This window comes from Aegilops tauschii, chromosome 2 (genome assembly GCF_002575655.3).
Source record: "Aegilops tauschii subsp. strangulata cultivar AL8/78 chromosome 2, Aet v6.0, whole genome shotgun sequence".
Classification (NCBI taxonomy): domain Eukaryota; kingdom Viridiplantae; phylum Streptophyta; class Magnoliopsida; order Poales; family Poaceae; genus Aegilops; species Aegilops tauschii.
Genome location: NC_053036.3, coordinates 519100909 through 519126879, shown reverse-complemented (window position 1 = coordinate 519126879; position 25971 = coordinate 519100909). Strand labels below are relative to the sequence as shown.

General features: G+C 47.4%; 2 protein-coding genes across 2 annotated transcripts; one reads left to right on the top strand and one right to left on the bottom strand.

Annotated features, from left to right (window-relative positions):
- The first annotated feature begins 9882 nt into the window (after positions 1 to 9882).
- Positions 9883 to 15782, top strand: LOC109769388 (uncharacterized). The gene is made up of 4 exons (XM_020328137.3): positions 9883 to 11330; positions 11422 to 11594; positions 12592 to 12815; positions 14717 to 15782. Exons 1-4 carry the CDS (start codon positions 10184 to 10186, stop codon positions 15450 to 15452), a joined length of 2280 nt encoding a protein of 759 aa, XP_020183726.1. The 5' UTR covers positions 9883 to 10183; the 3' UTR covers positions 15453 to 15782.
- Positions 15783 to 17614: 1832 nt separating this feature from the next.
- LOC109769398 (polygalacturonase ADPG2-like) lies at positions 17615 to 20056 on the bottom strand. Its single transcript, XM_020328146.3, has 9 exons — positions 19952 to 20056; positions 19633 to 19779; positions 19386 to 19523; positions 19111 to 19275; positions 18911 to 18931; positions 18521 to 18810; positions 18309 to 18417; positions 18086 to 18199; positions 17615 to 17981 (listed from the first exon to the last, which is right to left on the bottom strand). Exons 1-9 carry the CDS (start codon positions 19952 to 19954, stop codon positions 17760 to 17762), a joined length of 1209 nt encoding a protein of 402 aa, XP_020183735.1. The 5' UTR covers positions 19955 to 20056; the 3' UTR covers positions 17615 to 17759.
- Positions 20057 to 25971: the final 5915 nt, after the last annotated feature.

The following is a 25971-nucleotide window of genomic DNA, read 5'->3' as shown; positions in this document are numbered from 1 at the left end:
ACAAAACTATCTATTACCTATAATTTCAGTGCTTGCAGAGAATACCTTACTGAAAACCGCTTGTCATTTCCTTCTGCTGCTCGTTGGGTTCAACACTCTTACTTATCAAAATGACTACGATAGATCCCCTACACTTGTGGGTCATCAATACTCTTTTCTGGCGCCGTTGCCGGGGAGTGAAGCGCCTTTGGTTGGTGGATTTTGGTAAGAAAAATTTTATATAGTATGCTGAAATTTACTGTCACTTGTTACTATGGAAAGTAATCCTTTGAGGGGCTTGTTCGGGGTATCTTCACCCCGACCAGTAGAGCAAATAGTTGCTCCTCAACCTACTGAACCTGCTGAAAATGAAAATGTCTACTTTGAAATTCCTTCGGGTATGATAGAGAAACTGCTGGCTAATCCTTTCGCAGGAGATGGAACATTGCATCCCGATTTACACTTAATCTATGTGGATGAAGTTTGTGGATTATTTAAGCTTGCAGGTATGCCTGATGATGTTATCAAGTAGAAGGTCTTCCCTTTATCTTTGAAGGGAGATGCATTGACATGGTATAGGCTATGTGATGATATGGGATCATGGGACTATAAGCGATTGAAATTGGAATTTGATCAGAAGTTTTATCCTATGCATCTTGTTCATCGTGATCGTAATTATATATATATAATTTTTGGCCTCGCGAAGGAGAAAGCATCGCTCAAGCTTGGGGGAGGCTTAAGTCAATGTTATATTCATGCCCCAATCATGAGCTCTCAAGAGAAGTGACTATTCAAAATTTTTATGCTCAATGACCGAGATCATAGTTTGTTAATTTTCAATGAAGTTTCTGATTCATACTTTACCTTGTGAATAGATTGTTACTTTAGCATAAGAAATCATATGACAATATATATATATATATATATATATATATATATATATATATATATATGTTGCTGTTATAAGAATGATCATGATGCCCTCATGTCCGTATTTTATTTTATCGACACCTCTATCTCTAAACATGTGGACATATTTATCGTTATCAGCTTCCGCTTGAGGACAAGCGAGGTCTAAGCTTGGGGGAGTTGATACGTCCATTTTGCATCATGCTTTTATATCGATATTTATTGCATTATGGGTTATTATTACACATTATGTCACAATACTTATGCCTATTCTCTCTTATCTTACAAGGTTTACATGAAGAGGGAGAATGCCGGCAGCTGGAATACTGGGCTGGAAAAGGAGCAAATATTAGAGACCTATTCTGCACAACTCCAAAAGTCCTGAAACTCCACTGAAGTCATTTTTGGGATTTATAAAAAATACTGAGCGCAGAAAATACCAGAGGGGGCCCACACCTTGGCCATGAGGGTGGGGGCGCGCCCTACCCCCCTTGGGTGCGCCCCCTGCCTCGTGGGCCCCTTGGTGGCCCTCTGGTGCCCATCTTCTGCTATATGAAGTCTTCGTCCGAGAAAAAATCATAAGCAAGCTTTCGGGACGAGACTCCGCCGCCACGAGGCGGAACCTTGGCGGAACCAATCTAGGGCTTCGGCGGAGCTATTCTGCCGGGGAAACTTCCCTCCGGGAGGGGGAAATCATCGTCATCGTCATCACCAACGACCCTCTCATCAGGAGGGGGTTAATCTTCATCAACATCTTCACCAGCACCATCTCCTCTCAAACCCTAGTTCATATCTTGTATCCAATTCTTGTCTCTAAGTCTGGGATTGGTACCTGTAGGTTGCTAGTAGTGTTGATTACTCCTTGTAGTTGATGCTAGTTGGTTTATTTGGTGAAAGATCATATGTTCAGATCCATTATGCATATTAATACCCCTCTGATTATGAACATGAATATGCTTTGTGTTAGGTTTGTTCCTGAGGACGTGGGAGAAGTCTTGCTATTAGTAGTTATGTGAATTTGGTATTCCTTCGATATTTTGATGAGATGTATGTTGTCTATCCTCTAGTGGTGTTATGTGAACGTCGACTACATGACACTTAACCATGGTTCGGTCCTAGAGGAAGGCATCGGGAAGTAATAAGTAGATGATGGGTTGCTAGAGTGACAGAAGCTTAAACCCTAGTTTATGCGTTGCTTCGTAAGGGGCTGATTTGGATCCATATGTTTCATGAGATGGTTAGGTTTACTTTAATACTTCTTTTGTAGTTGCAGATGCTTGCAATAGGGGTTAATCATAAGTGGGATGCTTGTCCAAGTAAGGACAGCACCCAAGCACCGGTCCACCCACATATCAAATTATCAAAGTACCGAACGCGAATCATATGAACGTGATGAAAACTAGATTGACGATAATTCCCATGTGTCCTCGGGAGCGCTTTTCTATATATAAGAGTTTGTCCAGGCTTGTCCTTTGCTACAAAAAGGATTGGGCCACCTTGCTGCACTTTATTTACACTTTTTACTTGTTACCCGTTACAAATTATCTTATCACAAAACTATCTGTTACCTATAATTTCAGTGCTTGCAGGGAATACCTTACTGAAAACCGCTTGTCATTTCCTTCTGCTCCTCGTTGGGTTCGACACTCTTACTTATCAAAAGGACTATGATAAATCCCCTACACTTGTGGGTCATCAGGGGCCACGAGGCAGGGGGCGCGCCCCTGACCCTCGTGGACACCCTGTAAGGTGGTTGTTGCCCTTCTTTCGCCGCAAGAAAGGTAATATCCGGATAAAAATCATGTTGAAATTTCAATCCAATCGGAGTTACGGATCTCCGGTTATAAACGAAACGGTGAAAGGGCAGAATCCAGAGCGCAGAAACAGAGAGAGACAGATCCAATCTCGGAGGGGCTCTCGCCCCTCCCACGCCATGGAGACCAAGGACCAGAGGGAGAACCCTTCTCCCACCTAGGGAGAAGGCCAAGGAAGAAGGAGAAGGAGGGGGGCTCTCTCCTCCTCACTTCCGGTGGCGCCGGAATACCGCCAGGGCCATCATCATCACCACGATCTACACCAACACCGCCGTCATCTTCACCAACATCTTCATCACCTTCCCCCATCTATCTACAACGGTCCACTCTCCCGCTACCCGCTGTACCCTCTACTTGAACAGGGTGCTTTATGCTTCATATTATTATCCAATGATGTGTTGCCGTCCTATGATGTCTGAGTAGATTTTCATTGTCCTATCGGTAATTGGTGAATTGCTATGATTGGTTTAATTTTCTTGTGGTTATGTTGCTGCCCTTTGGTGCCCATCGTATGAGCGCGCGCGTGGATCACACCATAGGGTTAGTTGTATGTTGATAGGACTATGTATTGGAGGGCAAGAGTGATAGAAGCTTCAACCTACCATAGAAATTGATGCATATAGGATTGAAGGGGGACCAATATATCTTAATGCTATGGTTGGGTTTTACCTTAATGAACGTTAGTAGTTGCGGATGCTTGCTAATAGTCCAATCATAAGTGCATAGAATTCCAAGTCAGGGATGACATGCTAGCAGTGGCCTCTCCCACATAAAACTTGCTATCGGTCTAGTAAAGTAGTCAATTGCTTAGGGACAATTTCGCAACTCCTACCACCACTTTTCCACACTCTCTATATTAACTTAGTTGTGTCTTTATCTAAACAACCCCTACTTTTTATTTACGCGCTCTTTATTATCTTGCAAACCTATCCAAAAACACCTACAAAGTACTTCTAGTTTTATACTTGTTCTAGGTAAAGCGAACGTCAAGTGTGCGTAGAGTTGTATCGATGGTCGATAGAACTTGGGGGAATATTTGTTCTACCTTTAGCTCCTCGTTGGGTTCGACACTCTTACTTATCGAAAGAGGCTACAATTGATCCCCTATACTTGTGGGTTATCAGTCGCCTGCTACTTTGTGATGCGATGATAAATTCTGCATGAAGTAATTCTGCATATGCCCATTTCTCATTATGCATGTCATTATCTTCGTTATTATTATATATATGCATGATGAATTGTCTTCGTATGTTGAAGAGGATCTCCACAAAGTAAAACCTGTCATGTGCATTTGCATTCAAAAGCAAAATACTTATATGCACATCTTCAGGGGAGCCTCCTGCAACATATGAAGGCAATGCCTTAATCCTTTACTTTCACATACTTTTATCCCCGTTGAAAACTTCAACCAGTTTATCACCAATCACAAAAAGGGGGAGATTGTAAGTGCATCTAGTGCCACCCTGATACGTCTCCAACGTATCTATAATTTTTGATTGTTCCATGCTATTATATTATCTGTTTTGGATGTTTATGGGCTTTATTAAACACTTTTATATTATTTTTGGGACTAACCTATTGACCCAGAGCCCAGTGCCAGTTCCTGTTTTTTTCCCTTGTTTCAGTGTTTCGAAGAAAAGGAATATCAAACGGAATCGAAACGGAATGAAACCTTCTGGAGAAGTTATTTTTGGAAAGAAAGCAACCCGGGAGACTTGGAGTCCACGTCAAGAAAGCAACGAGGAAGGCACGAGGCAGGGGGGCGCGCCCACCCCCCTGGGCGCGCCCTCCACCCTCGTGGCCCCCAGACGTATTTCTTCCGCCTATATATTCCCATATACCCTAAAACGATCGGGGAACAGAATAGATCGGGAGTTCCGCCGCCGCAAGCCTCTATAGCCACCAAAACCAATCGAGACCCTGTTCCGGCACCCTGCCGGAGGGGGGAACCCTCACCGGTGGCCATCTTCATCATCCCGGCACTCTCCATGACGAGGAGGGAGTAGTTCACCCTCGGGGCTGAGGGTATGTACCAGTAGCTATGTGTTTGATCTCTCTCTCTCTCTCTCGTGTTCTTGATTTGGCACGATCTTGATGTATCGCGAGCTTTGCTACTATTGTTGGATCTTATGATGTTTCTCCCCCTCTACTCTCTTGTAATGGATTGAGTTTTCCCTTTGAAGTAATCTTATCGGATTGAGTCTTTAATGATTTGAGAACACTTGATGTATGTCTTGTCGTGCGTATCTGTGGTGACAATGGGATATCACGTGATTCACTTGATGTATGTTTTGGTGATCAACTTGCGGGTTCCGCCCATGAACCTATGCATAGGGGTTGGCACACGTTTTCGTCTTGATTCTCCGGTAGAAACTTTGGGGCACTCTTTGAGGTTCTATGTATTGGTTGAATAGATGAATCTGAGATTGTGTGATGCATATCGTATAATCATACCCACGGATACTTGAGGTGAAATTGGAGTATCTAGGTGACATTAGGGTTTTGGTTGATTTGTATCTTAAGGTGTTATTCTAGTACGAACTCTAGGGCTGTTTGTGACACTTATAGGAATAGCCCAATGGATTGATTGGAAAGAATAACTTTGAGGTGGTTTCGTACCCTACCATAATCTCTTCGTTTGTTCTCCGCTATTAGTGACTTTGGAGTGACTCTTTGTTGCATGTTGAGGGATAGTTATATGATCCAATTATGTTATTATTGTTGAGAGAACTTGCACTAGTGAAAGTATGAACCCTAGGCCTTGTTTCCTAGCATTGCAATACCGTTTGCGCTCACTTTTATCGCTTACTACCTTGCTGTTTTTATATTTTCAGATTACAAAAACCTATATCTACCATCCATATTGCACTTCTATCACCATCTCTTCGCCGAACTAGTGCACCTATACAATTTACCATTGTATTGGGTGTGTTGGGGACACAAGAGACTCTTTGTTATTTGGTTGCAGGGTTGCTTGAGAGAGACCATCTTCATCCTACGCCTCCCACGGATTGATAAACCTTAGGTCATCCACTTGAGGGAAATTTGCTACCGTCCTACAAACCTCTGCACATGGAGGCCCAACAACGTCTACAAGAAGAAGGTTGCGTAGTAGATATCACACCCCTAGTTGGTTTTGGAGTATTGATGACAGACTTGGTTGAGGGACTAATGTGTTTGTGAGAATTGCAGGATAACACAGGTAGTAGTCCCCGTATTGGTTCGGTTTACCTACCAGAGATGACCCCTAAAAATGTGTGAAGACATTGAAGACAATGGTGGTTCATGAAGACATTCACGATGAAGATTATGACATGTGAAGACATTCACTTGAAGACTATGGAGTGCGAAGACATAGTTGTTTAGTAGTTTCCTTTTCTTCCTTGTTGAGTCATAGGAACCACCGTACTGTTAAGTGGGGTCCAAGTGAACAAAGACAGAGTGACTGATGTGATGCTCAACCAAAATCCTATGTCTTCGAGCGAAGACAATGAGAGCAAATCTTATCCAGGGTTATTTCAGACAAATCAGGTCAGGTTGCCTCCTGGCTATAAATAGCCCACCCCCTACACCATAAATTGGTGGCTGCTCAGAGTTAGTGCACGGCTTTTGTCATTTGAGAGCAACCCACCTCCGAAGCATTTGAGAGAGAGAGATCCTTGCGAGGACAAAGCCCAAAACACTCAGAGCCAAAGAGTGTTAGGCATCACTGAAGTCTTTCTATCTGTGTGATCTGAAGACTTGTTACACTTGAGGACTGTCAATCCTCCAGCCGGTTAGGCGTCGCGTTCTGACCATCCAAGAGTCATTGTGGATCGCCGGTGAACGAAGTCTGTGAAGGTTTGGAAGTCTACCTTGAATACTTATCAAAGTGATTGGGCGAGGACTGGGTGTCCTTAGCTCAAGGGGAATAAGGTGAAGACGCGGTCTTCTGAGTTAAATCTCAGCCTCCTTAACCAGACGTACAATTGTCACAGCAACAAGAACTGGTCTACCAAATCCTTGTCTTCACCAAGCAACTGGTTCTATCCTCCACTTCCCTTTACTTTACAGTTTGTCTTCGTGAAGTCATTGCCTGCTTGTCTGATATGATTGACTTCACTGAGTGAAGACTATTTACTGTTTGGCTTCATACTTTCTTCCATCCTGATCCATACTACCTAGCTGCTGATAGTCTTCGTGCTTTCACTACATTGTTCACTTGACTATGGCTTGTCTAGTGTAGTCTACCTTTCGCTGCATATCAATAGGTTCATTTCTTCTGTTTGTCTTCAAATACCTCGTGTTTTGAAGACTTTCATAAAAATCACCTATTCACCCCCTCTAGTCGATAACTAGCACTTTCAACAACGCCCTGATGTCTTGTGGACCCTTCGTGGCCCCTTCTCTTCCACCTAATTCCAGCGCTATAAATGGCAAAATATTTGGAAACCCCCAGGGCGAGACCTGAAACAATTCTTCCGTCGCCGCAAGCCTCTATTCTTCCATGATCCTATATGGAGGCCTTTGCCGATACTCTGCCGGAGGGGGGAATCGATCACGGAGGGAACAGAGGAAGAGGAGGTCCGAAGAACCTTTGGAGGTCTTCTTAGTTTTGGTCATTTCATCTCCGTCGTCATCTCATCCTTCACTATTGTAAGAGGAACTTTTAGTTGTGAGAACAACTGTAACTCTATTCAATCTCATCTGGAGATCAAGACTATTTGAACTATCTATTTCATCTCATTATGGATTTTCACAATATTATCGATATGGATTTCATGGGTTTAATCTCTGGTGTGATTGGTTTCTCTCTTATGATGTGTGAGTAATCCCCCATATGTGTGGGAGATGTAGGTGAGCAGTAAGATTCACTTGTGCCTAATCTATATGTCGTCATTTGTATTTGTAGTAGTATGATCTGTCTAGTACTCCCTATGTAAAGAAATATAAGAGCATTTAAATTACTAAAGTAGTGATCTAAACGATCTTATATTTCTTTACGGAGGGAGTATTATGTTATACTGTGGTGAACCCTATGCATTTTTCCCAATTAAGGGCCCATGCAACACGATCTCAAGACTTACACATGTAACACATATTGTTTAGGGAATCTGTGACCTTTGACGTGACGGGTGGAGATATCTATGAGGACCAAAGACAGTATGACATAACAGTGATCCACAAAACTTAATGATTGGTTCCGATCCAAGGACCTTAATTGTGGAGACGACCACTCTGTGGTAACAAAAGAAGTAGGACCATAGAATGAAATATAATTTCGCAAGGAGGAGTTTCATAATCTTAGGGTGATCCGCCTACAGAACACACATATGAAATACTACAAGTATAATATAAGGTAACTGGTATTACGGTCGCACTGGCATACTTGATACATTTCTGCCATGAACTGAATTCTCTCCGCACCCAATCTCTTTATCGCACGAAACACAACTCTAATTTCACTTTATTTATGTTATTTACTTTTAAGAGTTTTTACTGTCTTTAATATGAACCTTTTATCCCGTCATTCTGGCTTATTCGTTCACCAAGACAATAACAATATTTGCAGAAGCTCAAGTAGTTACTTCACACGAGAACTGTGACACCTTATGTGTGACAAAAGCGCCAATATAAATACTCTCCCCTTCTCCTTGTTCGGATGATAACTAATTGGACATTTTCATGAAAGTGCTACATAACCCTGTTGGGCTTGCAGGCATCGGTCTGCTGTCCGGACTCCCGCAATACCCCCCATGTTTAGTCCGAGTTAGCCGGAAAAAAATGATCTGGATCGGTCGGAGGACTGATACAGGGCGGTTTGAGGGTCTGTGTTGAAGATGGCCTTATACTCCCTCCTTTCCGGTTTATAGGGCTCAATTCAAATATCTCACCAACCAAGGTAGATGGTGAGTGGTGGAATACCTTTTGTAGTTTGCAAAAGCACCCAATTAATGCTCTTGTTTTCCTCAACAAATTATGTTTACCAATGCATGCATGCATAAAGTACATGCATTGATCAATTTTCTTTTAATACTTGTATGTAATGATTTAATGCACCTTAGAATCTGAACTTATGATGGAGAACAACCAAATTGAGTCTGATAAAATGAAAAAATCTAAAATTTTGAGATAACCTCTATAAACCGGAAAAGAGGGAGTATGACTTTGCTATTTGACTGTGTGTATTTTTGTGTGCGTTGATGTTATATGCATCGTATGACTCTTTTGTCAGTAAATCCATGCATCGTCGAGTATAAAAGAAAACGCAGTTCCCAAAAGCTGGTAGCACACGTCCACTGTTCCAGCCGTCCATATACAGGCGTCATTTATGTACGGTACGCCAGGCCAGCACCGCAGCTCCCTAGAGTAGCTTATGACCTTATGTGCACGTCAAACGCTGTAAGAAACGGAGTAATGTTTGACGTAACAAGTCATGAATTTACTACCACCAGCTCGAAGCTACTCCACTGTACTAATTCGGCGACATGACCGGAGGCCTTACTTCCCGTCCCAAATTCAATGCTAGCTCCTCCGTTGGGACGAGCGTATCCAAGCTGCACTCGTAAATAACCATCATCTCACCCTTGAGTGCCTCAAAGCTTAACCGTTCACAGATCATAGTGCATGCTTCCTGCCAAAACTGTAGTACGTAGCAGCAGCAGCCAAATGTTGGTCTTGTGTTTGCAAGCGCCGGACGGAGGCAGCACAGAGCAGAGCAGAGCAGCGGCAGGCAGGACATGGAATGCATGGTGGCTACAGGCAGTCTACAGCGGCGCTGCACCCCGGCCAGCCGGCACGACCCAGCAAACCTCACACCTGGTAGTCGATCCACTCATCCACACAGGCCAGGCAGGACATGCGTCCGTCAATGCACCACACGCGCCAACAAAACCGTATACCCCCAAAACCAAGCTACCCACCCAAAGCCGGGAAGATTAGGGATCCGAGGCCACCACCACTCCGTCACTCGCTCCCTCGGCCTTTGACAAAGCGAGGGGGTCCCCTCCCCTCCCTCCCATCCCATCCCTCGCTGCCGCGCAATCCGGTCCGTCCATCCAATAGTTACCGGATCCTCACATTCCCCGCACTGGCCGCCATGGCGTTCTCCACTGTGCTGATTCCACTCCCGTCCACGCCCACGCCCCCACGGGACAAACGACAAGCCCCGCAAAAGAAAAGTGTAAACGATAAAAAAGAAGATCCTTCTCTTCTCTGCGCTCCGCGGAGACCATCCCTGCGTCGCCTTCCCCCAACCCCCACTCTGCCGCCTCGTCCGAGCTCAGCTCACTCCCCTTCTGCTTGTTGTTCCCACCGGATCGCGTCCCCACGTCGCCATTGTCGCTCGGCCACATTTCGCGCGACGGCGTCCTCGCGCCAACCGCACCGAACGCCATAATGCGGGGCGAGTAGCAGCAGCAGTAGGTAGGTACACTACGCTCGGCTCGAGCTCCTTTTTGTTTCTCCTCTGGGCTGGAGCGGCCTGCCCCCGCGCGCGCGCGATGGGGTGCAAGGGCTCCAAGCTGGACAGCCAGGAGGCGGTGGCGCTCTGCCGCGGCCGCGCCGACCTCATCGCCGCCGCCGTGCGCCACCGCTACGCGCTCGCCGACGCGCACGCCGCGCTCGCGGGATCCTACGAGGCGCTCGCCGCGCCGCTGCACCTCCTCCTCCGGCTCCAGGCCGAGCCGCCGCGGCTCTCGCTGCCCGAGGACCGCAAGGGCGGCGGTCGTCGTGGTCTGCCGCTCCCGGACCGCCGTCATTCCTCGCATGTCGACTTCGAGCCCACGTCGTCCTCCGGATCCGAGTCGACCTGCTCCCCGCCCGGATCGCCGCCACGCCGCGTCCCCGAGCAGCTGCTCCCGCAGCCGAATTACTACGGGTACGCGCCCGAGCCCGCGTTCGCCTACCCGGCGCCGCCGCAGAGCACGATGCAGTTCTACTACGCGCGCAGCCGCCCGCCCCCGGCGTCGGTCGCCGTCGCGCAGCGCGCGCCGGCGTCGGAGCGCGCGCGCTACGGCGCCTTCGATGCGGCAGCTGGCGGCGGCTACCCGCAGTATTACGCCTACGGCGGTGAGCCGGCCGTGGCTGCGCCGCCGCCACCGCCGCCGCAGAGGGCAGCGGCTCCGGCTCCGGCTCCACTTCCGCCGCCCAGGGAGAGCTCGTCGTGGGACTTCCTAAACGTGTTCGAGAACTACGACGACTCGTACGACGGCTACTACTACAACCCCACCACCACCGCGGCTGCCGCAGCCGCCGCGTACACGCCGAGCCGCAGCTCACGGGAGGTGCGGGAGGAGGAGGGCATTCCGGAGCTGGAGGAGGACGACGAGGAGACCGTGGTCGTGAAGGAGATGGCTAGCGAGTACTCCACGGTTGGAAGCGGCCGCAGCCGTCCCGGCTCGTTCGGTGCCGTCAATACCATTCCGGAGGTCGACAACCGGAGGAATGTACAACGGAGGCGACCAGCATACCGCAATGTGGCCCCGCTAACAAGAGAACCGCCGGCGCAGAGGGCCGTCGGCAATGCGGTGGACGCTGCCACCGCGGTTAAGACACAGCTTGTTCGGGTGGCCGAGGCAGCAAGGGAGCTCGCGCCGCTGCTCGAGGTCGGGAGGCCGAGCTACCAAGGACGCAACTCGGTCTACCACGGTGAGCTACTAGTTCAAAGAGTCTGAATGATCTGATTCATTTTCATCTCAATAAATCTGAATGATCTGACTCACTGTTTCATTGTTTGAAGCTGCTTCATCTCGGATGATGTCTGCAATCTCTGTGGCGCATCTGGGGTGCAAAGACGAGGACATGCTGGGCATAGTAGTTGGCGAAGAAGGGAAGGTGGTGGGCTCATGGAGCTTATCCTTGACACTGGAGAAGCTATATTTCTGGGAGAGGAAGCTGTATGGTGAGGTCAAGGTATATTCATATTCCGTTAATCACTTTCCTGTGAGTAGAAATGGTCTCCGCTTTTGAGCTATGATTTTAGTTCATCATTCATGGAAATGTGCAAGGGGATTTGAATAAGAACGCTTGTGAGTATGACAAAGGTAATCTAGGTCAGGCTGCAATTTTGTCATCTCATCATCTGGGTCCTCTCGCATGTTGTCTGACCTTAATCTGAATTAAGGTTTACTAGCTGTGGTCTTCTGGATCTTTAGCTAGACCTTTTATTTAGTCCAGTGGCCTTTTTGTTTGAACCAAAAGCAACTTGAGCTGAATAATGGAGTGGGCACCCTGTCCCTGCTAGGGAAACGATCTTTTCTGTGGGGAAGATTTATGTCAAGCAAAAGTGTTACATTTTTCGGCATCCATTAAATAAAGGCAACAACATTACTATTTTTACTTGTTGCTAGTTGGTTGGTTGGTTCTGGTACTTGAGTAGCCTGTTACCATTTTTGTGTGCACTTTAGGAGTCTAGGTGGTCTTGGCGTGATAATAAATCAATGATCAATTAGATAAAGATCCACTATGGGAAGTGTCTTCCTCAAAGCCTAATGGCTGGATATAGAAGAACTTGCCAGAAAATATGGTGCGGTTGCTTGAACAATTAAGATTAGGTCTACTGGTTTTCATCCTGGTTGCTAAGATTAGGTATGCTAAGTTGGCTATTCTTAAAAAAAAATCCTTCTATTTTGTAAGCTAGGTAAGAATTTATTATAGCTTCCAACTTTGTTAACAAGGTCATCGTATCAAAATTATGCAATCAACTTTTTTCTGACTGGATCTGCCACTTTATTGTAACTACTTTTGTACCATTGATTAGGGTAGTGTCCCATATGTTTTTTTTTTTGAGGATCAGTGTCCCATATGCTTCTAACTAGTACTACTAGTTCAATAGATCATGGCTATACATGTGGTCACCAAAGTATCCTACTTAACAGTATTTCTCCTTTGTGTGGCATTTCTCTTGTAGGCTGAAGAGAAGATGCGTTTACGTCTTGCCAAGAACTCTAAGAGACTAAAGCTTCTAGATCAAAGGGGTGCTGAAGCTCATAAGGTTGACGCAACTCGAAATTTGCTCAGGAAGCTGTCAACAAAGATAAGAATAGCTGTTCGTGTCATTGCCAAGGTGTCAAGAAAAATTAACAAAGTAAGGGATGAGGAACTAGTGCCACAAGTTAATACCTTGATCCAAGGGTACGTCTCCTTTTACACTGGAGGATAATTGCTCTAATTTTCTCATTCTGTTTTCTGATTTCTTGCTGCAAAATGTTCTTTTTGGTCGGCCAGTCATAGGATCAGAACTGTTAATTTCATCTTATGCACTGCTATATGAATAGAGCACACATTTGAATCTAACGAGGAAATCGTACATTTAAATCTAGGATTGTTCCAAGAATCTGTCCGACTCTTGCATAATCTTTTTTTTTTTAGAAAAGGAGGATGACCCCCGGCCTCTGCATCTGGGCGATGCATACGGCCACTTTATTAATTATTCTCACAAGACCTTACAAAGTCATACAAAAGTAAGACTAAAGCCGCCGTCTAAGCAACAAACTGTCGCTATACCTATCCAGTTGATGAAGGGGCGCAGATAGCCTGGGCCTAATACCAAACAGACATCGCAGCCAAGCCTAACATCTAAGACCTGAGACCCCAACCTAGCCTCTTGCCGGGTCTGGGGCACACTGGTCCGGCGTGCTCTCAGAGGCCGCCGCCGCCAACTGCCACCGCTCCATCTTCAGAACTGTACTGATGCATCAACCTTGCTCGGTCTAGCTATCGTCGACGCCACCATGGCGCCAAACGGCACCTCCTCCCTGCGCGCAAACAGCTGAGCACGTCGCGGTCGCCACTGATACACCTCAGCGCCATGCTGCCAGGTATCACCAGCCGACACAGCTTGAAGTCCTTGGAAGATTTGTCGTGCGTAGCACCTGCCGACCAGGCATGACAAAGCGTAGCACCTGTCGGTCACGCATGACTTGACATCACCACCGAAGCTCCGTGCAAGATGAAGCCGCTCCACCTCCTGCCTCTGACTTCTAGCGGTGCTCCGCAAACGATGCTCCCAAGAGAGAAACGACACCGCAGTGCCGCCATCGTCCGATCTGGAACACCAGATCCTAGGGTTTCCCCCGGAGCAGCACGAGTGGGTCGACAGTAGTTACACGACGATGCCTCCATCAAGGTAACGGTGAGAACGCCGCCATCGCCTGCCGTCGGCTCGGTTTTCACCGGCAACCATGTCTCCCCTACTCGCAGCCGGGACAAGATGATGGATCTCGAGATCCGATCACCAAGCCTCTGGCCGGCCATCTCGGGAAGAAGATGACCACCACGTCCACCAGCGTCACCACGCCGGGCACGCGTCGCCGCCGGCACCGCCATGGTGCCTAGAGGCCGACAAGCCCCGACGAACACCATGCCTCGCCAGCCGCCATGGCCCGGACCCAAGCACCACCAGATCCAAATCGGATCGGAGTCAAGGGCCCCAAACCGCAACCGCCGTGGAGGCAGCACCACTGGACGGTGCCTAGCCCTCCAGCCCGCCGCCGAGTCATCACCGGAGCTCCGCCGCGCCACGCTGCCAAGCCGCCGCCGGGATAACTCGCGCCGCCGCCACGCGTTGGAGGGGCCCCAAGCCGCAGCTGCACCGCCGCCAGGCAGGGGCGCCGCCACCCAGCACGCCCTCCGCCGCGTCGCTGGGCTCCGCCCAGCCCAGCGCCGTCTCGCGCCGCGCCGTCCCGCGCCGAATGCCAACCGCGAGGAGAGGGGCAAGATCCCCGCCGCCACCAACGCCGGCCGGACTTTGCCCGGCGGCGCTGTACGGTGGCGGCGGGGGAAGAGATCGACGAGGGAGGAGGAGGGGCGGCGCGCTAGGGTTTCCCCCGAGGACGCTCGTGGGAGCGGCTCGGGGGTCGGGCCTGATACTCGCCGGTATCGACTCTTGCATAATCTGCGTTGCATTGTGGAAACATGTTATGTGCTGAAGATAAAAGTTCCTGATTGCTCTTCTAACATACGTTCTCTCTGAAGTTGTATCTATTTCTGATTAGGTGCAAGCTGATTCTAACAAACTGACCACCTCTTTCCAGGTTTGCAAAAATGTGGCAAGACAAGCTACACTCCTACCAGATTCAGTTGCAAGTGATATCAGAAGCGAAAAACCTGGCTTCGGTCACATCAGGTGGAGCCAACGGCCGTGATTTGGCAATGGAACTGGAGCTAGAACTGATTAAATGGATCATCCATTTTTCCTCCTGGGTGAGCGCGCACAGGAACTTCGTGAAGTCACTGAACGGATGGCTAGCACTCTGCCTCAACTACGAACCTCAAGAGGCACCTACTTACTCTCCCGGGAGGATAGGTGCTCCATTGATTTTCGTCATCTGCAACAAATGGTCTCAAGCCATTGACAGGATCTCCGAGAAGGATGTGGTCAACGCAATGCAGGCCCTCGTGTCGAGCGTGCGCCATCTGTGGGAGCAGCAAAACCTCGATCAAAGCGAAAGGATCGTCGCGGTTCGAGAGAGGGAGAAGTGGATGAAGATGTTGGAGAGGAAGGCGCTGGAGATCAACAAGGATGCCGACGAGCTGAACAGGAAGCTGGTCTTGGTGCCGGGCCAGCAGCAGAGCTTTCAGCGGTGTCCGACAATACGAACGTACGAGGCGCATCGTATCGAAGCAAGCAGCGTGCACGTAAATTTGAGGCTGGTTGTTCAAGCTCTGGAGGACTTTGCCTCCAGTTCCCTGGAAGCTTTCCAGGAGATACCGAGACTAGATGAAGAGCCAACAAGGTCGTCAAGAGGGAGTTCGAGGGTGCCACGGTGACTGGAAGAGATGTTCGAGCACCAAGTCCAGCTTGTAAGATGTTGCCCAGAACTTGCAATTCTGTAGATTTGGATGAGTAGTCTGTAGTTTCATGGTGATGCTGGTGGCCTGGTGGCGTTTTGGTGGGGGGATCGGGCGGTGCCGATATCCTCGTGTAATTAGCTTTTGTTTCACTGAAGCGTTTGTGGGCTACACTTGTGTAAGATAAGGCTATGGTAGACTGGTGGTAGTATGGTGGTCTCTTCTTTTCTAATGGGAAGGCTGGAACTGGGTGATCATGCCCTGCTTTGTTCATTACACAAATGTCAACGCCTCCTCGATGTGTGGAAAGCAGAGACCAACTGAAGCGAAATTATGATATACAGAGGTGGCAGCATGGTGTCCTTGGTTGGGCACTGTAAACTGGAGGCTCCCAAGTCTTCAGGCTAGGTAGTTTATGGATGGGCTTCTGTGCCGAAGATCAGAGCGCTTGGACGGGGCGTTGTGTCGTTGACAGTTTGTCGCGCCAGCGCTTTGGGCGAAACCATAATCACTGCCGGTAATTTTTCAGCACCAAGTTCTTGCTGAAGACCCTTGGTCCGCGTTGCATACATCTGACTTTTGTTTAGTGCCCTGCAGGGTGGTTGCTTTGTGTTGGTCGTTTTCAATGATTTAGTGTACTCAGAGCGAAAGAGCCGCTGTGCTCCGTGGTCCGTGGTTGCTTCTGTCATTAATTGGGGGAGAAAAATATGTAGTTTCATGGGCATGGAAGTTACCTACACAGTGATAGATCGCCTTCGGCGGCTACCCAAGTGCAATCCCCAGCAAGTACTGCCGCAGTTTTCACTTTGCAGGTCAACTGGTGGCAATGGCGTGGCCGGCGCCCGGCGGCTTCGTGCTGTGACCTGAGTGCTGGCGGATACATGGGACTGATATATATTTTTTGAGTTCATACAGGGGACTAATATGTATCTCCTGTAGCGATCGCTCGCTCACAGGCCTGAGAATGGGCCAGGCCCGGTACTGGTGCTCACCTTTTGTTTTAGAATTTCCGGAGACTAACTAAGCCTCGCAAGGGTCCCTTTTGTGGTATGTGAGCGTACCAAGTGGTGCGTCCAGCCGCCGTCACATGTCCGTACTGGACGCTCCATCTGAATTTTTTTTCTGTTCACATTAGATTTTTTTTTCCTTTTTTGGCCTTTAGGTTTTTGCTTGGTTTTTCCCAGGTCTAGGAAAAGCTTTTTTTATTTTCTTTTGTGAAGTACAACTGTCATCTTGAAAAGGAAAGTAAACTATGGTTTTACAAGAAGCACATATTTGCTTCTTATGGAAGCACGGATTTGCTTCCGTGAGAAGTACAACTGTGGTTCTCAAAAAAAAAAAAATATGTGCGCCAAAGAGAAGTATAGATTTGCTTTCGCGAGAAACACATTTGTGTGTTTTTTGAAAATCTGCTTCCATGAGAAATCACATATTTGCTTGCACGCTATACTTCTCGGGAAAAGAAACTTCGTGCTTCTCGAAAAGTGGAAAAAGGTGAAAAACCATAACTATGCTTCCGGGCTCTGGTTTTTTCTCTTTTTTGTTTTTTTGGTTGATGTTTTTTTTTATCAGATTTGTTTTTATTCGGTATTTGCTTTTTTCCGTTGCTGGTTTTTCATGATTTTTTTGGGTCAAAACCTATTAACATGGGAAGTTTTGAAGAGCTCACAACGAGAAATCCAACCATCAAAACGGTTCAAGATTATGACACATGGTTCGAGAGATAAAATGTATTGAATAAACGAGTCTACTGAAAAAGGGAAATTCCCAGATGCGCTACTTGCAACCACCTGAGAAGGTGGGGACTGACTTTTGCAAATGGGTAACCATTAACTAGTTATTTCTGTTCTCTAAAAAAACTAGTTATCTCCGAATTCCCCCATCTCGCTCACTTAGTAAGTCTCATTGATGATGTCATCCATGTGCTCGGGCCTGATTCTCTTTCCTTGTTATTTGTCGTAGCCCTGCCTTTTTTTCTTTAATCGACTGGCCTGATTTTCATGTCTGTGTTTGTTTTTTCTATTTTCAGTTGGCTACGCCTTCGAATTTGTGGATTGTGTTTTTCTAGCAGAAGAGGTCGTCCAAGAAATAGGGGCATTCCAGAAGTCAGAAGTTTAGCCGATTCACAATTTTCTCCAGAATTTTTGAAACATTTAAAACAGATTTATTTGAAATTGGAGCATGGGAACACGTGGGAGATGGCATCACCGGATACTCTCTCCAAATGCACTGCTAAACCCTGGCCTGGGTATTATTACATTATCTATTTTTTTTCTATTAGATACCTTATCTAAGGCAAGGGATCTTGGGGTAGACATATCCGGAGGTGTCCCCTTGCGCGTTCTGGCAGAGGGCCTCGGCTCTTCCGTACGGAAATGTGATCGCCACGGAGTTGACGTGGGTGTTGGTGCAGCTGCCGCTCTCGCTGCAGTAGAATTCGACGGCCGTCCTGTACCTCGAAGTCCCCTTCAGGTTCGTGTACGTTATGTTGCTCACCGCCACCGCCCCCTACGGCAAATTAAGATCCCCAGAAGAAGACGCACAAACATTAGTACTAGCTGCTCCACACGTATACAGATAGTCCAACAGTTAATGAACACATGCACTACTACCATGTTTGGGACGTGGTAGGGGTCTGCGTAGAACTGGTTGATCACCACAGGACGGTCCACGTTGGTGAAGTTTATGTCGGTGAAGGAGATGGATCTCGCGTAACCTTTCCCACCCTGCAGTGCGAAGAAACAGTGTAGTCACCCGGGCGTCAAAATCATATGATCAGCTCGTTAGTTAGTAAGAGAAGGCCGGTTTCAGCTTGGTTTCATGGCACCTCAGTACCTGCCACGTCTTGATCGTCGCTCCACTCGAGGTATTGATGAACTGGACGTTTTTTACGTCGATGTACTCCACGGATTCGGTTGCTCCCTTCCTGCCAAGGCTCCCCACACTAGCCAAGAAACACAATCACGTCATTTTACTCCTCTTCTTGGAGTGCATGGTAAATGGAAAATGCAGATGGAAGAACCCTCCCTATTGTAACCCTTTGTTACCTTACAGCACGGCCGGGGCCGCAGACGATTCCGTCCACGGTGACGAATCGGCTCCCGGGGCCGATGGAGACGCATTCGCCGCCGGTGCCCATGGTCGATCTGGTGACGCGGACGTCTTGGCTCCGGTCGATGTGCACGCCGTCGGTGTTGGGGCTGTCCCAGGGCGCGGTGGTGGTCAGCTGCGTCAGGTGGACCTTGCTGCTCTGGCTGACGGAGATATGCATCTGCGGGCTGTTCTTGCTGCTGAATTGGCTCAGCTCCACGTCGGTGCAGTTCATGACCACCAAGGCCTGTATCGATCCATGCGGTGGCAATGAGGTTACATGCATGTTGATTTGCGAATGCTAATTATCTAGACACTATACTTGCTTTCTACACGTTTGTACTAACCGTCGGCGCCTTATATATGTCCTGAAAGAAAAGAACGATAACAGGTGAGTGAAAACTGATAAATGCTTCGTCTTGAAGAAAAGATAGACAATTAAATACTTTCTCAGACGAAGATTTGACAAATAAATCTAAAGGCACAAATGCAAGGAGGAATTAAAAGATTTTCGTTCTTTCTTGCAAGAGGTGAGTTGGGCTCTCACACCATAGCGGTTGAATTTATCGCTCCACCACCACGACCGGCCTCTGCCGTCGAGCAAGCCGGTGCTGCCGCCGGTAACCGTGAGCCCCTGGACCTGGTAGAACATCATCCAATAGTTCTGCCCGCTCCATGCGCCCGGCGGTGGCGCCGTAATCGTGCCCATGACCTACGACAGTCAAAGCAAGGGCAGCAGAATTCCTGACCGTCAGACGAAGCCACGCAAACCACGGCGAAGATCTAAGAGCAGATCAGGAAAGACGAACGGTGCATGCGTGCCTGGACGGTAATTCTGGTGGAGGTGCAGGGCCCGCTGAATCTGGCGGGGCCGACGAGGAAGGACTTGCCCGCCGGTACGAGCAGCGACGCCGACGAGCCTCTGGCGCCGCACGCCGCGGTCCATGCGTCTATGAACGCCTTCGCACGCAGTACAGATAGTGAACACACCTCCGGCCATCACGTATCCGTGAGCTATATCGATCGAGATCGCAACGTCAACTCGGGCGTCACGCGCGTGCGTACGTACCTTGGTGTCGTCCGTGGTCCCGTCGCCGCGAGCACCGTAGTCCTTGACGTTGAACACACCGTCCGCCTCGCCGGCGGCGGCAACGAGCACACTACGCCACGCGAGGGCAGCGAGGAGCAGGGTGGCCGTGCGGATGCCGATGATGCCCTGCAAGATTAATTAGTAATCACGTCTCACGCGGACGCACCTGCATTTATCGCCAATTCACCAGCACGTACGTACTAGTTGTTACTACTCTATAAACTACGGATGAATCTGACAATAGAGTGTGTGCACTAATCTAGTTATTTGATATTGCTTAGACGACATTAGTACGTACCATCTGTGTAGGTCTCGTAAGGTGGGTGACTCGTGCAATGTCTCCACTCTCGCTGCAGTCTCTGAGTGGAATCAAGTGCCAAGCTCTGTTCGATCCTAAAAAGTTTTTCTGTGGGGGTATATATACGCCGGAGAAGCGTCGAAACTGGGGGCGGCACCTTTTGTTCATTTATTTTTTGAAAGAGGCGGCACCGTTTGTTTTGGTGTTGAAGATTGCCCAAGTGGTGTTGAAGCCACATAGCATTTTGCCAGATCATGTATCTGTCAACACCCACCGGTACCAGATGGATCCTTCACCGTGTTCTCGCGCCGAAGAAATGAAGATCAATGGAGTGACGTGTACGTTTGCCCAGCAAAATAAAAGAGATATATGTTCGACCATGCAGATGTAATGCTTAATCGTTCCAAATTGAATGTGTAAACAATTTCGGTGCACTTTCAATGCCTATATCTTAGTATGCTGGTTGTACTGGGAGTATCATGTAACAGTATCATACATATGATACTAGTGTATAATACTATCATAGTGCATATTATTATAAATTAGTATCATATCTCATTTATTGCAATGCATAACACATACTAGAATGAGCAGTAGTAGAATTTATTATGATACTGTGTCATAGTATGATACTCGACTATCTATTTCTTCATTTAATTCTGCGCCATCACATCAAAATTGCCTAATTGATATACATTATATTAGCTATGATACTCCCATTATGATTAGCCATAGCATTTCATAGTCAAAGATCTGATGTAGCATCTTATTCAACGAGGAAAGAGAAATCAACCACATCTTAATATTGATATTAATCTTAACATCAAATGCAGATATCTCATAAGTTTTCTCTCACCAAATGCATCAAAAAGACTTGTTTTAGATACAACACTAACGTATAGTGCACTATCACTGAGACTGCTATATCTAAACATTTATTTAATGCCATTGGATATAGCTCAAGATATGCTGCACGGGGCCTGCCCTAGGTAAACTATCCCACCAAAGCGCAAAGCCACGGCGAAGCTCCTAATCAACAAACTCAAACCCCTAATGCATCGTTACGCATGGAGACTATTGCCGGGCATGCAAAGCATCCGAGCAACACTAGCTGGCAAACGGGCACGACATAGCTGCCATCAAGCCCCACCGCGCTGGGAAAGAAACCGAGAAGAGAGCTTGTCTAGTGTTCGATGAGTATTTATGCATTACTAATTATTATTTTTGTGTTTTTGACGCAGATAATACTATATGTGAGACATGGCTTATTATCACATGTGCACATCACTTATGAATGCATGTTCCATAAAAAAAAATTATGCATGTACTTTTCCAGGCTTGGGATGACCTGGACTTCGTATGTACACACTAGGTGTATCCGTGTATGTATTCCGATGTCTCGGCCGGCCGGCAAGCTCGCGTGCATATGTACCCGAATACCCGCAACACTCAGCTAACCATGCATGTACGCTTACGTGCGTAGTAGCACATGCCTGTACTAGCTGATCTTTGATCAAGCTTTACCCGTGCGTCCAACTTAAGTTTGTTTACGTGCCTCACATATTTTTCTTAACACAGTACAGACACAAGCGCTCATACATACACACATACATTTATTCTTATGAATGCACACACTTACACGCTACTCTATGGGCACCTTCGAGAGACTGAGCCGGCATATCATCTTGAAATTTACAAAGTAACCATAGGTGCCTCGTCGTCGACAGGAACGTCTCCTCTCACTGAAAACACAACGCCGGAAATCCTGAAATAAATTCAGGAATTATGCAAGTATCAGGACTTTAACTCTGATGGGTAGAGGATACCACTGTCCGTCTAATCATCTAACCACTTGTGTAAGATAAGGCTATGGTAGATTGGTGGTAGTATGGTATCTTCTTCTTTTTTAATGGAAAGGCTGGAACTGGGTGATCGTGATCGTGCCCTGCTTTGTTAATTACAAAAAATGTCAAAGCTTCCTCGCTGTGGAAAGCAGAGTCCAACTGAAGCGAAATTATAAGATATACATAGGTGGCAACATGGTGCCCTCGGTTGGGCACTGTAAACTAGAGGCTCCCAAGTCTTTAGGCTAAGGTCCTGTTTGTTTGGGCTTTTAGCTTCTGCTTTTGCAACTTTTTAACTTTGATCAAAAGCCATAAAAACTTTTAAATAGGTGCTTTTATGGTTTTTTGGTCAATGTGAAAAAACTGCAAAAGCAGAAGCAAAAACTCAAATAAACAGGGCCTAAGTAGTTTATGGATGGGCTTCTGTGCCGAAGATCAAAGAGCTTGGACGGGGTGCTGTGTCGTTGACAATTTGTTGTGCCAGCGCTTTGGGCAAAACGATAATCGCCGGCGGAAAATTTTCAGCACGAAGTTCTGGCTGAAGGTCCGTGTTGCATATATCTGACAAGTGACGAGTCTAGTGCTCTGCAGGGTTGTTGCTTTGTGTTAGTCGTTTTCAATTGCCGCATACACAAATTTTGGAACTTTCCTGTACTGCCACAGCAGTAGCACAGCATGATTTAGTTAGTGTTATCACAGCGAAAGAGCCGATGTACTCCGTCCTCAGGTTTGAGTTGTTTTAACAAGGAAACGAATCTAAGCTGATAGATCTGTGTTTGCAGATCTAAAGTTCTGAACAAACCCTTCATCGATTACGAGTTTCTGTTGCTAATCTAAGCTTCGGCGGACGTGTGGATCATGGTGGCAGCGATGTGCATCGATGTAGAGATAGATGAGTTCTTTTTTTGTTATGTCATTAATTGGGAGAAAATATGTAGTTTCATGGGCACTAGGGGTTGGGGCGCGCCCGTGGCGCGCCTCTTAAGACTGTCTTGTGTGCTTCAATCTATCCCTACTAATAAGTACGGAGTGTTTCTGCCCGTCCGTCGTCATACGTTTATGTTTTACAAAACAGCCCTTGATTTTTCCTTTAAGTAACTCTCGGTCCAACATTAAGTGCCCTTTCTTTGTTGGGCTTCATCCCAACTACGGCAATGACTATCTTGCTCTTCTGGGCATTGGTTAGTATTCCGTGTTTGCCCGGTTCACTCTGTTTTCGGCACATTTAGATCACTGACCTTTTATTACAGAGAATAGGTGTCACGACCGGATTTTGGGATATAAATTCCCAGAAAAACGGCCTGTGCACTCACCAACCCCAGGATTTCTGTTAGCTGATGAGGCACCAACTTGATACAAGAATATCCAAGCAAGCACAAAAATATGTAGTACAAGACCATTTAGGCCTAGGAGTATAACAATTGGTTTCTAATGGTTGAGGGCGGAAGCGGTTGGGTACATCTGCGTCTATGGGACTCCATTTCCCACAAGAACAGCTGACCAGGATAACGCCTATCTTCGCGAGGCTGCAAACGTCGACGCGTAGGTTCCGAGGTTGTCACCGCGTGGCTCGTCTCCGAGCGAGAAATCTGGCCAAGACAATAGCCAGGGACAAGCCAGTGAGTACGTTTGAATGTACTCGCAAACATTAGGAACACGGGTATAATATATATCAAACATGCTCCGAGTTAAACTAGATAAAACACACATCTGCCACGAAATATATGAAAGGTCATGATGCACACATATGGTTAAAATATACCAAAATAAAATACTGGGTGCCAAGCGAGTGTCTGAATGACTCCTCGAGCGGAAAATGCAGAAATAATAATACTGGTGCCAAACGAGTGTCTGAATGACTCCTCGAGCGGAAAGTGCAGAAATAATAATACTGGTGCCAAACGAGTGTCTGAATGACTCCTCGAGCGGAAAATGCAGAAATAAAAATAATGCCACAGTCGGGCGTCTGAGCGACACCACATAAAGGGCTTATAAGAAAAATAATTACAGTGAATATCCAGGAGGTAGGACCATCCCAGGGATACTCAATAATATACATAACATAAATGGTTAGTCCAAAATATAATAAAGATCACAATCCATACGTGTCATAGTCATAAACAAAATTTAGTACAGTCGTTTCTCCATCCGAAAAAAAACCCGATAATTTAGTCAGGCCGTATCTCCATCCGAATACCGTTACAGAGTTCTAGATGAATCGTTCTCCATCCGAAAAACCGATAATTTAGTCAGGCCGTATCTCCATCCGAATACCGTTACAAGACTCAACTCAGACTGTGGTTTCTACTCAAGAACATGACCATCTGACAGGATGTATCCTCTGCAGAGGGAATACCATTTTCCACGAGTAACGGGTTTACTCAGTCCCTCTAGACTAATTCCGTCTACGGTCTTTTGATTGAAAACACGCCCGACCTGCACACACCAGCTTAACTCACCAGTGCCTGGAATCACCCACGACACCTGCCAAGCAAAACTCTAAGTGGGGAGGCTACAACCTCGACGTAGCATGGGATCACAAAATTTATACCGCGCGCAAACTGGGGGAAGCTATCCCCTTCGGCTACAACCGAAACACCCATGCCCCCGGACCGAATGACAGGCTTTAATCCGTGGCCACGGAACCTTCATCACGGCCTCTCTGTACGGTGTGTGCTTTGGACAGGGGTTGACAACCTACTGAACCATACCCTGTCCCTGCAGGGACAAGTGGTCGTACCGACAAAGAAGGAAGCTATTGATCAAGACTTGGTCTACAACCGACTCAGGTGGTCCAGGCACCCACCAAACATATCACCACTAGTGAAATAAATCATCACTCCTCGAGCCTCACCAAGCTATGCCGGGCATACTCGTCTCGACGAGGGATTAGGGACGAGCTCGTGTCTACCCAAGACCACGACTCTCCCGGCTTCCTACCGGTGTGCAAGAGAAACTCACGAGGATGACCCAAATCACTAGTGTATCCACCTGCTGACCCCAAAACAACTCCAAAGTGCACTTATGCACGAGACTATATCGGTACATAAACTATCACACACTCCAAGCCAAAAGGTGTTGTGATCACATCCAAACACCACAACAGAATATTAAGCCAGAGTTCAGAAATGCTTGCCTTCAAAAGTATGCAAAGGATGCACTTATTGGAAGCTTTCCTTTTCCTCCAAAAATCCTATTTTGCAAAATACACAAATACAAATATTTCAAACACAGTACCAAAAATCGTGCGCTGGTGGCTTGGGCGGCGCCGTCCGCGGCGGAATCCGCTGCCGACGCCGGCGTGCCGCCAAGGGCGCGGCCAGCGGTGCAGCAGGACGCCAGAGGGATCGTGGAGCAGGGGGGCGGCTAGTGCGCGGCTCAGCGATGCAGAGGGAGCCAGGGTCGGGTCGCGTCGAGCGCGGCAGTGCGGCGTGTCGGCGTAGTGCGCGCGCGTGCAAAACGTGCGCTCTGGGCGCGCCCAGAGCACGCACGACACCTGCTCGACGAAATGCCAGCGCGCTCTAGAGCTCGAGGGTGGAGCTGGTACTGCACAGGATGGAGGTAGGGGTAGCAAGGCATTCAGTGGACAAGGTGGATAGGTCAGGGGTTCAAGTCCACCATGCAAACCAGAGAGCTTGCCAAAAAGGACTGTGCACACCAGGTGTTCGACAGAATGCCAGATGCACTTAGGCAACTCTTGGAGTGGCCAAAATCTCCAGATCAGTGTCTCTCTAGGTGCAGGAGATGATGGCAAGGTTAGTTTGGCAGAGACAGAAAGTTGATAGTGCAAGTTTTGCAAAACTCCAGTTTTGGGCAGAAAGAAAAAGGGTTTAGCACATGCATTTCAAAATTTCCAATGAGCCCAATCTCCTGGACTTAAGAGTTTGGTAGGGAGGGCTACAAGTAGGAAAAAGCTCAGGGTTAATAGAGCAAGGAAAAGTATGGTTGCAGTGTAAATCATCAAATTGGACCAGAATGTAAAAGAGGTTGATCCATTCAAATTTTCTAGGGAACACCACTGGGTTTTTGCTTGAAGATGAATGGTATGCATCCACTGACATCTCCAAACACTTGGAAGAATTTTCAGAAGAATATTTAAATGGGTTGCAGTGCAAAAGTGCCTACTGGACCAGATTGGAAAAGTTGGTGTAGAGCTCAAAATCTCCAATGGCCAAG

Coding starts and splice junctions, on each gene's coding strand:
- LOC109769398 (XM_020328146.3), bottom strand. Junction 19,524..19,632: donor GGACCACGGACGACACCAAG/GTACGTACGCAC, acceptor CTGCGTGCGAAG/GCGTTCATAGACGCATGGAC. Junction 18,418..18,520: donor GGCCCCGGCCGTGCTGTAAG/GTAACAAAGGGT, acceptor TTTCTTGGCTAG/TGTGGGGAGCCTTGGCAGGA.
- LOC109769388 (XM_020328137.3), top strand. CDS start 10,184: ATGGGGTGCAAGGGCTCCAAGCTGGACAGCCAGGAGGCGGTGGCGCTC. Junction 11,595..12,591: donor AGCTGTATGGTGAGGTCAAG/GTATATTCATAT, acceptor TTTCTCTTGTAG/GCTGAAGAGAAGATGCGTTT. Junction 12,816..14,716: donor GTTAATACCTTGATCCAAGG/GTACGTCTCCTT, acceptor ACCTCTTTCCAG/GTTTGCAAAAATGTGGCAAG.